The 13,046-nt window shown below is 56.8% G+C and overlaps 1 protein-coding gene across 19 annotated transcripts in view; it reads right to left on the reverse strand.

Annotated features, from left to right (window-relative positions):
• Window positions 1–5,261: 5,261 nt before the first annotated feature.
• The window catches only part of MLXIPL (MLX interacting protein like), a 50,336-nt gene continuing 42,551 nt past the window's right edge, over window positions 5,262–13,046 (reverse strand). For 2 of the 19 annotated variants that reach the window (XM_085016816.1, XM_021086323.2), the window contains 10 exons: window positions 10,356–10,525; window positions 8,456–9,011; window positions 8,181–8,248; window positions 7,956–8,103; window positions 7,687–7,799; window positions 7,467–7,586; window positions 7,167–7,294; window positions 6,959–7,082; window positions 6,244–6,373; window positions 5,262–5,966 (listed from right to left, as the gene is read on the reverse strand). In XM_085016816.1, coding sequence (XP_084872942.1) covers window positions 5,848–5,966; window positions 6,244–6,373; window positions 6,959–7,082; window positions 7,167–7,294; window positions 7,467–7,586; window positions 7,687–7,799; window positions 7,956–8,103; window positions 8,181–8,248; window positions 8,456–9,011; window positions 10,356–10,525 — 1,676 coding nt within the window. In that variant the 3' untranslated portion in view covers window positions 5,262–5,847. Of the gene's footprint in view, window positions 5,967–6,243; window positions 6,374–6,958; window positions 7,083–7,166; window positions 7,295–7,466; window positions 7,587–7,686; window positions 8,107–8,180; window positions 8,249–8,455; window positions 9,012–10,355; window positions 10,526–13,046 lie in introns of all 19 variants that reach the window. The other 17 variants (XM_085016818.1, XM_085016819.1, XM_085016815.1 and 14 more) reach the window with 10 other exon arrangements.

The raw sequence follows: 13,046 nt of genomic DNA on the forward strand, positions 1-13,046 counted from the left end.
AGACATAAGGGGACCTCCCAGACCCGCTTTGTAAGGGGGTCTGGCTCTTGAGGCTCTGTGACGGTGGAGGATAGCGGGCAAGAGATGCAGACTCTGCTCAAGCGTCCCCTTGAATAATTAGTTATTAAAGGCATTTTTCCAGCCATCATCATGCTGGATTCTTTCAAGGAGGCAAGGGAGTGATTATCACTCCCATTCAACTGGTGGGAAAGTCTTCTTAGTATCAGGAGAAATTCAGATGGACTTTGAATGGAGAGGGGAAAGGGTAGTTCTGCAGTTAGGGGGTGGGACAGCAGGAGGGTGAGCCGGAGGATGGTGTGTGGAGGCAGGACATGAGCAAAATAAAAAGCAGGTAAGACTGGAGAGGTCTGGAAGGCCTGGAGTGTCGTCCGCTCAGTCCAGCAGAGAGAGGCCTCTGCTGGTTATCTCAGGCTGACGTGGCTCAAAATCCATGTATTGAAGATTCTCTGAATGGACTAGTTTGTGCCAAGACCAAAGACAGAAGGAAAACCAAGAGGTGGTTGCAAGGATGCCGGAGGGAGGTGATAAGAGCCTGGACTTGGGGTATTCTGGGAGTAGAAAGGAAGTTGAAAGGAGATTTTTAACAAGACAGTTTTGTTTTTGTTTTTTTTACCTTTTTTCAGCCACGCCCACAGGATGTGAAAGTTCCTGGGCCAGGGATCAAACTCACACCGCAGCAATGACAACATGGATCCTTAACCACTGAGCCATCAGGGAATTTCAAGAAGATTCTTTCAATTTTTTTATAACTATCTATATTCATTTACTAATAGATAGAAGACTGTGAGTTCCCATCAGTTGTTTAACAGGAAATATTTCATTTTGGTTTTCTCTGTTTCCATAATTGTATTCTCTACCAATGAGACTCGCTTCTCTAACAATTAGAATCTTGCAAGAAGACACTTTTAATTTTGAAATAATTAGAGATTCACAGGGAGTTGAAAAAAATGAACAGGAACATTCCATGAACCCTTCACCCAGGTTCCCACAGTGGTAACATCTTGCATAACTATATTGCAATATCAAAACCGGGAAATTGGTTTTGATACGATTGATACAATCTACAGAGTTTATTCACCAAAAAACATTTCACCAAAAAGGAGAGATTCTGAAAGACTAATGATAGAATATGGATCAGACTTGCTTAGCAAGGGAGTCTCCAGCATAGGTGTGCGCCATAGGCCTCCCAGCTCCACAACCCAGAAAAAGTGGAAGTACCAGGGTCAGGGATGCCAAAAGTTCATGGCCACCAGGGAGCCCTTCCTGGCAGTGCAGCCCTCTGGCCCTTAGAAGGACCGGCTGATGACAGACTCACCCACAACCTCGGGTGAGGAAACAGATCCAGTCAGAGAGCAAATGAAGTGGCCTCATTTCCTTCCCTTTTGTCCTTGCTGAGGGAAGAAGGGGAGACTGGCATCGGCTCAGCTGTGGGCAGTGGGGTGGGGAGGGCTGGGAGGGGTTGTCCAGAACATTCTGGGACTTTTCCTCCTCCATTTGCTGTTTAGAAACACTTTGTCCACCACCTAGAGACAAAGCTGTACTTGTAAGAATTTCATTCATCAGGCATTTGGCAGGTGACATTTGCATTTTATTTAATTTTCTCACATTCCCATCCCACAGATTAGGATACTCATGCTCTGGGAGATGTTCAGCAAGTGACTTTCCAGAGGTGACACAGGTGAAGCGTGAACTCGGCCTTGCTCTGACCCTCGAGAATCTTACAGCCCAGCTGGAATTGAGGTCGACACTCAGAAGGACAGCTAATGACACAAAGCAGGATTTGGGAAAACTGGGCAGATCGGGGAGGGAGATCTACCAGTGGAGTTTGAGGGGCAGGGAGATTTAGGGGTGGGTATTTAGACAGGCAAAACAGAGGGTTAGAGGGAATTCTAGAAGGGAAGGGCAGTCTTTCTTTTTTTTTTTTTTTTTTTTAGTGCCTTACCCATGGCACATGGAAATTTTCAGGCTAGAGATCAAATCGGAGCTGTAGCTTAGAGGCCTACACCACAGCCGCAGCAACTCGGCATCCGAGCCTCATCTGTGACCTATGCCACAGCTCACAGCAACTCCAGATCTTAACCCACTGAGCAAGGCCAGGGATCGAACCTGCATCCTCATGGATGCTAGTCAGATTTGTCTCCACTGAGCCATGATGGGAACTCTAGGAAAGTAAGTCTTGAGCAAAGGTGTGGCTGCAGGGGTAGAAGGGCCCAGTCACAAAGCACCTTGAACCTCTGCTCAGAAACCTGACCTCACTGGAGGCAAGAGTCCGAAAAGCAAAGAACCACAGCTTCAACTTTCAACTGAAATTGATTGGATTTTCAAATCTTGCATTGATCAGAGCCTCCTTACCTCTGGGCTCTGTGTTAGGGGAAAGGATACATTCCCTCATTGTTTAAGCAGTGCTTCTCACAGTTTGGGCCCTGGAACAGCATCATTAGAAATGCAAAGTCTGGAGTTCCTGTTGTGGCACAGCGGAATCGAATCCGACTAGGAACCATGAGGTTGCAGGTTCGATCCCTGTCCTTGCTCAGGGGGTTAAGGATCCGGCATTGCCGTGGCTGTGGCATAGGCCGGCAGCTGTACCTCCAATTAGACCCCTAGCCTGGGAACCTCCATATGCTGCGGGTGCGGCCCTAAAAAGCAAAAAAAAAAAAAAAAAAAAAAGGCAAAGTCCCCAGATCTGCTGACTCAGATGCTCTGGAGGTGATGGCAAGGCAATCTGAATTTTAAGGAGCCCCGCCTGCCGAAGTGTAAGAACCAATGATTTCTAACTAACTTGAGCCCCAGACATAGGTTTGTGCAGCTCTAGGCCGCCATTACAGTGGTTCTTAACCTCAAATGCATATTGGAATCACTTTTATTTATGTTTTTTGTTTTTGTTTTTTAGGGCCACACCTGTGGCATATGGAGGTTCCCAGGCTAGGGGTTGAATCAGAGCTGCATTTGCTGGCCTACACCACAGCCACAGCAACGCCGGATCCAAGCCAAGTCTGTGACTTACATCACAGCTCATGGAAACATGGGATCCTTAACCCACTGAGTGAGGCCAGAGATCGAACCCACATCCTCATGGAGTCTAGTCGAGTTTCTTAACTGCTGAGCCACGAGGGTAACTCTGGAATCACCCTTAAAATTGCTTCTGTCTAAATCCCACAGCCAGGGATTCTGATTTAATTGGTCTAGACAAGACCTGCTCACGAAGATGTTTAAAAGACCCTCCGAGTTATTCAAATACACATTTAAGTTGCGTTGCAGTTGTATGGGGCACAAGAGGTTCATGCAAGAGTCTATGTACAGGTAACGTTCTTATGGACCAGGGTGGTGGCCCTGAGACAGATGCTTATGAGATCAACTGGCCAGGCCTTGAGAACCTACCAAGTTAGGGGTTACCACTGGGGTATGGGAAAGAGCCGAAGAAGCCGCTTCCCTGATGGTGGCGCCCTTCCTGGGCATGGGGAGCATGCAAAGGTTCAGGTGGCGGGGGCAGGGGGCTGCTGCATCACAATCTTGGAACCAATGAGTTCTGTTTCGGCTCCTTCAAGGTTAAGGGAGCTGTGGAACATTCGGGGGGAGGGGAGGGCAAGGTGGCAGTCGGATACGTGGTTGTGTCACTCCGGGGAGAGGTCAGCACACATCCAGAATAGGGAGCCCTCGGCAGAGAGGCCAAAGGAGATGGCATTGCCCAGGGCTTGCGGTAGAGCGAGAAGGGAAGTGGGTCTCGGAAGGGCCGGGTGGGGGAAGAGGCTCCCACAGCAGAGACTGGGAAGGCACTGTCAGGGAGGAGGCAGGAGAGCCTGGCGAGAGTTCTGGATTTGCAGGAAAGAGTGATTCTAGGAGGAGGTCCAAGGGTGGGAGAAGGCAGGAAGAGCATTGCAAAGTGGTTGGAGGATTTGGCCACGAGGGAGTCAAGTGACCCTGGAGCAGACAGAGTCAGCACAGGGGCGAGGCTGGCGGAGGGGGCGGAAGCAGGGAGGGAGGAGGAACCTAAAGGCAGGAGCTGGGGGCAAGGGGGAGGAGAGGAGGGAGGGCAGGAGGTGGTGGCATCTCGAGGGCAACACAGGGTCGAGGGGATGGCTTATGGGGACCTTCTTGGTACAGCCAGCGAATGGGTGGAAATAGCCAGGATTGGCCTTTCAGAGAGCCTCTCCAAGCCTCTGTCTGCAGCAGCAAAGAGCACATAAAGCCTGGGTACACCTGTCACCTGCACAGTAAAAGGCAGCTCAAAGCAGAAACTCTGAAGACGATCTGGGTGGGCACCTCCCTAACCATTATAACCTTGGGCTAGTTACCCTCTCTGCGTCTCAATTTTTCATCTGTAAAGTGGGGAGAAGAGTAATCATCACGATAACGCTTCCATCCTGGTCCCTGCCAGGCACTTGTGCTGTATGTGCATTTACCCTCAGTCCTCACCAGGGGGCTGCCCAAGTGGGTGTGGTGAGGATGAGGCGAGTGAATATGCACAAAGTGCTTAGAGTTGTGCTTGGCACGCGGTAAACACTAACTAAGCGTGCAGTTATTCATGTGATTGTTCTTATTATTCTGCATGAAGGAGGGAATGTCAAAGCCCAGGAGACTGTCTGCTGTATGTAGCCCGCAGACATCTTCAGAAGTTCTGAGGACGGGAGCGGATTTGGACTCGAATGTCAGCTCCATGAGGAGAGGGATGCAGCAGTGAGCAGGCTCCCCAGGGCCAAGACCATTGCCTGGTCCATAGGGACCCTTGGGAGATACTTGTTAAATGGATCAGTGAGAGAACCGAGGAAATATTGGAGCCAATATTGACCCCATCCCCCCATCTGCTGCATCAGTTCCTTCTAAGACCCGGTGACCAGCCACCCTCTGCTGGCACATCTCACCCAGCACGTTCCTCTGAACGGTTCCCATGGAAGGCCCTGTCATTTCCATTCCATGGTCCTGGCTCTGCCCTCCTCCAAAGTGGAAGGTGGCGGACCTCCCTGAATCTCCTGCCGGCCGAGTGCCTGTCACCTCTCGCCTGGATGGTGGCAACAGCCTGCCCTTGCCCTTGTCCGCCGGCCACCTGTTCTCAACTCAGCCCCCAGAGGGATCCTGCTAAGAAGTTGCAGCCGGTCTTGTCCCACCTCCATCTAACACCCTCCAGGGGCCTCCAGCGCAGAGGACAAGCTAAGGTCCCTTCAGGGCCAGTGAGGCTCTCCACAAAGCACCTCCCACTACCAATTTCTCTCTCCATCCTAGAGAGAGATATGCTGACAGTCCCCGACTGTTTTTGTTTTTATTGGTCAAGAATGCTTTACAAAATCCGCACACACGTGTCCACACACATACACCCCCCCGCCCCAGATGCCTGCCCTGGGTTGGCCTCCCCCTGCCCTGCTCTCTCCTGGCCTCACCCAGGGACACCTGCCCACAGCCCCTCCAGGCTACCAGTGGAGGAGCAGAGAGAAGGAACCTCCTTTCTGGCTTCCCTGCCCAGAAGCAGGGGCCTGTCCCCCACCTGTGGGGGAGCAGGTGGGAGTGACGGGGAAGGGGAGCATCCTCTTTTCTCCTTCAAACTCCCTGAGTCGACGGTTTAGGTCCCCAAGCACCACAGCTGCTAAGGCCTTGGGATCATCTTCTAGTGGAAGCCTGCCCTTCCCCATATTGCAGCCTGGAAAACGAAGGTCCAGAGGGGAAGGATGAGCCTCCCCCACCCCCCGGGGCACAGTGCTGGTTGCCTGTGGAGCAGGGGCTGGAACTCCGTTCTTCCTGGCTTCTGGGAGGTCAGAAAAAACCCTCCTTGACAGCCAGGGCCTGGGGCAGGAGGCGGCCCTGGGCAGCTGAGTGAGCAGCAGGGTCTGGCCAGCACTATAAAGGTTTGCCAAGGGTGCCCTCTGTGACTGCCCGTGTGGCTTGCTCGGGTATACAGTCCGGGTCCGTCAGGATACTGGTGGATGTACTCAGCTGGCGTAGGGAGTTCAGAACAGCTGGGGAAAGAGGTGGGGGGGAGAGAGACTTTCTGGGGTGGGGCCCTACCCATGGATGCTCCAGATAGAGGGATGGGGAGGTGCTGGTTTGACACACTGCCAATCAGCCCCTCCCAGGACCTGTCTGCAGGTGTCCTGGTGGCCTATCTGAAGGCCTGGTGGGATGACCAAAATCCTAGGCTATATCGAAGACAGACTGGACCAGGGGTCTGAGCAGGGTGGAACCCCCTGCCCTGAGGCCTGGACACTCTGCTGGGTGGGCAGGTGGCTCACGTACTTGGCCGGAGAGCAGGCAGGGAGCAATACTGGTCCAGCCAGGCCAGTGAGGTCTGGCGGAGGCTCTGCAGGCTTGCCGTGGACACCATCCCATTGAAGGACTCGAACAGAGGCCGGATGAGGATGCTGAACTGGGCCCAGGTCAAGGAGCAGGCCTGTCATCCAGCTGGTACCCTCACCCACTTCAGGTGCAGCCCTGACAGCTGGCATAAACCAGGGGAAGGGTCTGGCCACTCTCTAGCCTTGAACCTCAGGGACCCTGACTGTAGCCGCCCTCCCATCCTGCCAAGGGCCACCCGGTGCTCTGGCTCTCAGCCGCTCCCCCAGCTCCTCCATGGTCCTCCTTCTGGGCTGGAGTATCCCCCATCCCTGGGCTTCCTGTCCCGGCTCAGTCTGGGGCTTGACTAGGTAAGGGAGTGAGAGATTCGATGTCTTCCCGAGGGCCCACCCCAGTCATGTCCCTCAGAGTTTAGGTTCTCTCAAACTGTCCCTGGAACTTTCTGAGGGCAGGACTGTGGTCCCCCCACCCAGGGGCTCCCCCTCAGTTTCCCTCTGCTCCCAGCCCATCACTGGGCAAGGCTGCTGGCCAGCGTGCCAAGGGCATGGAAGCAGGGGGCAGAACCAGAGCCCCGGCCCTGGAGCGGTTCTGAGAGCCTGCCTAGCCTGGGGAGTGGAGCCTGCGCTGGGCACAGCCTGGTCTGGCCGAGTCAGGATACCACCCAGAACTTCCAGTTATGCAGCGTGCGGGTCCGGACATAGTCATCGAACATGTCTCGCATTTGGTTGAACCGCTGGTGTGTGATGGGCACCCCGGTAGCAGGCAGCTGCTGCTGGCACAGGCTGGGGGCACGGGGCGGGTCAGGGGCGGGGAGCCAGGCCGCAGGCCCCCACTGTCCAGTGCCCGCAGGGCCTCCCCCAACCTACTTGATGGCGGCGTTGAGTTCCTCGATCTGGTCCCGGAGCTGCTGGGCCTCCTCCTGCTTGGCCGCGCGCTCCTGCTGCAGCATGGTGATGTACTCGGCCGTCTTCTGCAGCGTGGTGGCCTTGCTCATCTGCGGCAGCACAGGGCGGGCTCAGGTGTCGGAGGCCCCCCCCCTGCCCCCGGAGACCCACTGAGGCACTGGGCCAGGAGGAGGAGGGAACCGGGCGTGCAGAGGGCCCTGGGGTTGGGGCTCGGGTAGGGGGGTCACGAAGGGGCCGTGGGGCTCCGGGCTGCGGGCTCACCTTGAGGTTGGGCTGGGTGCTGAGGGTGCTCACCAGCCCGTGCAGCGTGTCAAACCCCAGTTTGATGTTGAAGCGCCGCTTCTGCTCGGCCGAGATGTGTGTGATGCGCCGGTTTTCGGTCTGGGGGGCAGAGAGTGGGGTGAGCCCAGGAGGGAGTGCGGGAGGGCCTGGGCGGGGCAGGGAGGGTGCAAGCAGATCTCTGGGTGAGACAGGGCGCCACCTTGTCTGGCCGGCCCCCCCGGCCTGGGATGGGTTGAGAGGGAGAGATGTGGATGCTCAGAGTCCCTGGGCCCGGCGCCGAGTTGAGCTCCCCAGACAGCCGCCGCTCACCACCTGTGCCAGGGACAGACAGACCCACAGACAGACCGACACCGGGGACAGGGTCCCATTGCCCTGTCCCTCTCATCCTGGCCCTGGCCCTGGTCCCCCCTTCTTCCTTTCCCTCCCTCCATCCCATAGAGCTCCCCGATCCCGGCAAACCCTCTTTACCACTGGGTGCTGGGGGTGAGAGCCGCTCCACTTTGGGGACAATCAGGGGCCTGGGAGGGGCCAGGGTGGCCGGGCCCGGAGGTGGCCGGGGTGGTGTGGAGGCCAGGGTTGGGGGGAAGAAGGTGCAAGGGAAGTCAGGGACTGTCTCCTGCTGGGGTGGAGAAGGGCAGAGAGTTGGGGTGAAGCCCCAGGACTCCTCCCCACCTCCCGTGCCCGTCATCTTACCGGGGACCCTGGGGACCGAAGGAGGGGGCCAGACGCAAGTGGCGGTTCCAGCGCTTGCTCAGGCTTGGCTGTGCACGGGAAGAACTGTGAGGGCTGCTGGGCCCCCAACCCCATCGTGTCCCCAGTCCCATCCCTCCCCTCGTAACAGCCAGTACCCTTTTTGGGCTCGGGGCCCCAGTTCCTAATTCCTTGTTACCTGCCCCTTAACCTTCACCCGCTGCTCCCACAGGCTCCCCACTTTCACATGTGGTCCCCTCTCCTCCCGCTCAACTCACCTGCTGTGAGCAGCTGTGTGAGGCAGGGGTTGTTGCCCCCGGCAGTGGCAGTGGGGCTGGCAGTGGCAGGGGCCAAGGTGGGGGCACTGGGCTTCCGCCCCCTAGGGGACAGGGTGGGGGGCTTGCCTCTGGGCCGTGCACTTTGGGGCACCATGAAGTGAGGCCCAAAGGGGGGCTCCGAATACCCCAGGCGTTGAAGGTCTATGGGGAAGGGGGCGGGGGTAGGGCCTGGGCCCGGCTGTGCAGTGGCCGGGAAGGCTGTGGGCGTAGACAGTGGGGACACTCCCAGGGCAGGAGGGATAGTCGGGAAAGAGAATCTGGGAGAGAAGAGAGGTTCTTCCTGGAGCATAGCAGGCGGGGGCACCATGGGAGGGAAGGGGGGTGGGGGGCAGGGCTCTAGGCCAAGTCCCTTAGTAGGGCTGGGGTATTGGATGAGGGGTGGGGCTGCGGGAGCTTGGGCTTGAGGTGGGAGCTTGGGCTTGGGGTCTTCAGGAAGGAGGAAATCAGAGCTCAGGAAGGCACTGGAGTCCAGGGGGCCAGGGCAGCTGCTCCGAGCCTGGTTGGGGGGACAGAGAGCAGGGGAGAAAGCTGGCCTTTTTGAGGCCTCCCAGGAAGCCTCTTGCCCTGGCTCAGCTCTAAATGAGGCACTGGAAGAGTCAGGAACAATGACCCCTGCCCTCCGACACACACACACACACACACACACACACACACACACCCCAGGGAAATTATAATCTAACGAGGAAAAAGAGTAGAACACATTTATGCACAAATCAGGCATGAGAAAGAGCACCAATCTTCTTGCCCATCCATTCCTTCACCAAATAACTGATCCATCCATCCACCAACCCATCCATTCATCCATCCATCCCTCATCCATCCATCTATCCATTCACCTACCTATTTGTTCACCTACCTACGAGCTAGCTCATCTACCTATATGTCCACCAGCCCACCAGGTACTAACCCATTCACCAATCCATGCAACCATCTATGCTTCCTTCATTCACCCCAAACCCACCCTTAGCCCATCCATCTACCCACCATCTATACAGTCACCAAACATCCATCCACCAGCCCATTTATTGATCTACCAAACTATTTATTCATTTATGAATCCATCCACCAGCCTGTCCATCCAACTGACCACTCACCTACCTCTATGTTCACCAGCCATGTAAACATCTCCCCCCATCTACAACCCATCCATCTATTCTTCAACTCACTCCTCCATCCACACAATAATTCATTCACTTGCTCAATTACTGGGCAACCATTGACCCAGTGCCGTTAATGTGCTCGAACGGTGCTAAATATGGAAGATGCAGTGGAGAGTAAAGGAGCTTCCAGCAAGGAGCTCACTGTCTAGCCAAGGAGAAAGACCTCTCAACAAATGACAGTAGGGTCTTGAAAAGGCTGGTGAGGAGGGAAAAGGCATCAAGCCAAGCATCGGGGGGCAACATCTGAACTGGCCTGGGAACTGGCCATTCCTGAGCCAAAATGGTAGATGCACTGCTTCCTAAACACACATGTGCAATTCAGAAGCTTCTGGTCATGATTCTCCTCCCATCCGGCTTGCCCTCTACTGGTCTCTTCTGCCCAAACCCAAATCATTCATTAAGGCTCAGAACTGCCCTCTCTTCCAGGAAGCCTTCCACGAGCAACCCAGCCCTCGGTGGTGCTGTGCTGCATGCTCCTCTGTCCTCAGCTTCCCTCCCACAACCATCTTGTCAGTTCTGCCTCACAAAGGTCTTTCCTCCGCAGCTGAACCATGCCCTCCTGGAGGGCAGAGATGGGGTCTTGTTCTTGGTGGAACAAGCATACCCAGGAAGTGCCCTGAGCACCTCCTGGGTGTAGACAGGTGAGCTGGGCAAGGCTGGGTGGGGTGAGGGAAACTCACCTGCAGGCGGTTATGCCCTGAGAGCTGGGTCATGCCCAGAGAGGCGGGGGGCAACTCGGAGCCCAGGACCCCACTGCTAAGGACAGGGTCAGCCATGGGGCCGAAGCTGGGGGGCTCAGAGAAGTTTGAAGGTGTAGGCGTCTGTGGGGGGCGGTAGTTGGTGAAGAAATCTGTAAGTCAGACACACAGGGCGGCAGCCATTAGTGCTGAAGCCACGGCTGGCAGCAGAGGGCTGGCCCTGTCCCCAGGCTGGGGCGGGGGCGGGGGGGGGGGGGCTGCCACAGGAGATTGTGAAACTGGGAGAGTTTCTGTCTCACTCAGGGGAAGCAGCAGCAGAGGCTCGGGTGGGATGGGCCTGAGTGGGAGACAGCAGCGGACCGTGTGGGGTGTCAGCAGAACCTTTGGAAGCAGCCCTCCCACCGAGCCCCACAACTGGCTCCTGAGGCCCCCCCATCCCTGGGCCTGGGCCCCCCAGGCCTTATCTGCTCCTATTGCCAGCTGCACTGGGAACACAGAAGAAGGAGCGGTTCTAGAGAATGCCAGGGCGGGAAAGGGCGGGGCCCAAGGGGAGGAGGGATGGGATGGGAAGGGCAGTGGTGCCAGGAGGAGTTCAAGGAGTGAGTTAGGGGTGAGAGGTTCAGAAGGTCAGTGGGTCTGGAACCAGCTGGGTTTATTAGAAGGCCAGCCAGTAGGGCCACAAGGGTAGCGCCCAGAGGCAGGGTGAAGGGGCTAAAGGGGTCAGGGCAGGGGTCGGAGGATGGACACAGAGTGAGGGCAGGGGTGAGGGGTGCTGGGAGGCCCAGAGGAGCTGGCGGGAGGGGGCAGCCAGATTGTTTGAGGTGCGGGTTGTGTAAGGCCCAGGCTATTCTGGTTTTGGGAAGCAGCTGCCTGTGGCCTGACCACATCCCGGGCCCGGGTGCCGCCCGCCCGCCCGCTCCCTTCCGGGCACCTTTCTCTGACCCTGACCAGCCTTCTGTCTGCACCAGCTCCCCGGGCCTCCTGGGCTGGTCAGACACGATTGACCCTACCAGCCTTGGGCAAAGCCCCAGTCCCCCAGCCAAGACAGCTGGTCCGGCCTCCCTCCCAGGGGCCGCCTCAAAGGAAGGCCGGGAGTGGAATAGCACAGCTTCAGACTTGAATCTGACGGGGTCTGATTTGTGCGTCTTCTGTGACTCTGGGGCCCGTGTGTTGCCGGGTGGCCGGCTCTGTGTCAGTCTCACGCAGCACCTATCTGTCTGCCTCGCTGTGTGTCTGTCCTCTGTCTGTGACTCTGTCTGAGTCTGAATGTACCTGGCCTGGTGTGAGGTGCTCAGCTTGTACGTGCCTGCCCTGTGCCCATGTCTGTGTGTGTCTGTGTGTCTTTCTCAGCCACACAGTCAGAAAGGATCTTCTCGCTGCCCCCTTGCCTCCCTCCAGAAGGACTAAGTGGTAGAGGGTGAGTGGTCACAACCCCCCAGTGACCGTGGGCCTCGTCACTGGACTCCTTTAGGCCTGGCCCCAGGATGCTCACTGCTGCCACTCGCCTGCCCCCCAGAATCCAGCGGGGCTCATGGGGCAGCAAGCGCAGCTCACTCCCGAGCCACCGCCATTCCCTCACCACGGCTTGTCTCCAACCCACTGTGGGAGAAGTCACTTCATAGTCCTAGCCACCACGGAGCCCTCCCCAGCCTGTCCCCCCCACTGACCTGCCATCCTCCAGCCCCTCTCCTGCCCCACTTGTTCCCTGAGCACCCCTCCCCCAGCCTCTTCCCCTTCATAAGCTCCCACCTCACCAAGCCCCCTCCCTAAAGGGAGTTAAGGCCCCCTCACTGGGTTTTCTTTCAAGTGAGGAGCTCTTGGGGACAAAGCCCTGTGGCCCTGGTGCTGCCTGTCCTCCCAGGTCAAGGGGGCTTCATGAGCCACCTCCCTATGTGCTCACACCCCTTACTGTAGGTGGCCCTTGCTGGCCCCCACCATCTGCCGCCTGGCACTGAGAGAAGCTGCTTCCTAGCTCCAGCTGGTCAGGATTTGCCCAGAGCCAGGAGTCGGGGTGGCTGGTCCTACCTGTATCAGGGGTCTGTGTGCCCAGACAGGGCTGCTGCCCTCCCAGGCTGGTCTGCTCCCAGGGCAGTGCCATCAACACTTCTGTCCCTGCAGCCCCCACCACACCCCCAGGCAGGGGTGGGAGTGGTTCCTCATTCCCTAGTCCCCGCCCCAGAGGCCTCCACCTCTGAACTGATAGGCCCAGGACGCTGTCAGTTAGGAAGGAGTGGAGGGGTCACCAGAACAAAGCCTTTATCCCAGGAACCCCCACTTCTGCCCCCAGGCCTCGGCTGAGACAGGCTGATCCCCAGCCTGCCTCCAGAGGCCCCTGAGTGTGTGACCATCGGGCGCAGTTTCCAAGGTCTACAGCCAAGTGGGGAAAGCAATGCGGGAAAAGGCGGCTGTGGAAACAAAAAGAGACATCTGTCCACGTGTGCTGCACAGACCTCGTGTCCCTAGACGGACACAAGAAAACAGTGACGGTGGTCCTGGGGGTCAGGAGAGGGAGGGAGGGCAAAGGACTTCCTTAAAGAATGCTGTATGAGAAAAGACCCCTGAATTTCTTAAAAGTAACATAGGAGAAGTGGGTGCGGTCTAGGATGGCCAAGAGTTGATAAATGTTGATGTTGCTGGTGCTTTCCTGAGGGTTCCTTGAACTACTTCCTACCT

This window comes from Sus scrofa, chromosome 3, assembly GCF_054392235.1.
Source record: "Sus scrofa isolate SSC_HxYL_T2T_F1_AM1 chromosome 3, Sscrofa_HxYL_maternal_Yorkshire_Landrace_v2.0, whole genome shotgun sequence".
Classification (NCBI taxonomy): domain Eukaryota; kingdom Metazoa; phylum Chordata; class Mammalia; order Artiodactyla; family Suidae; genus Sus; species Sus scrofa.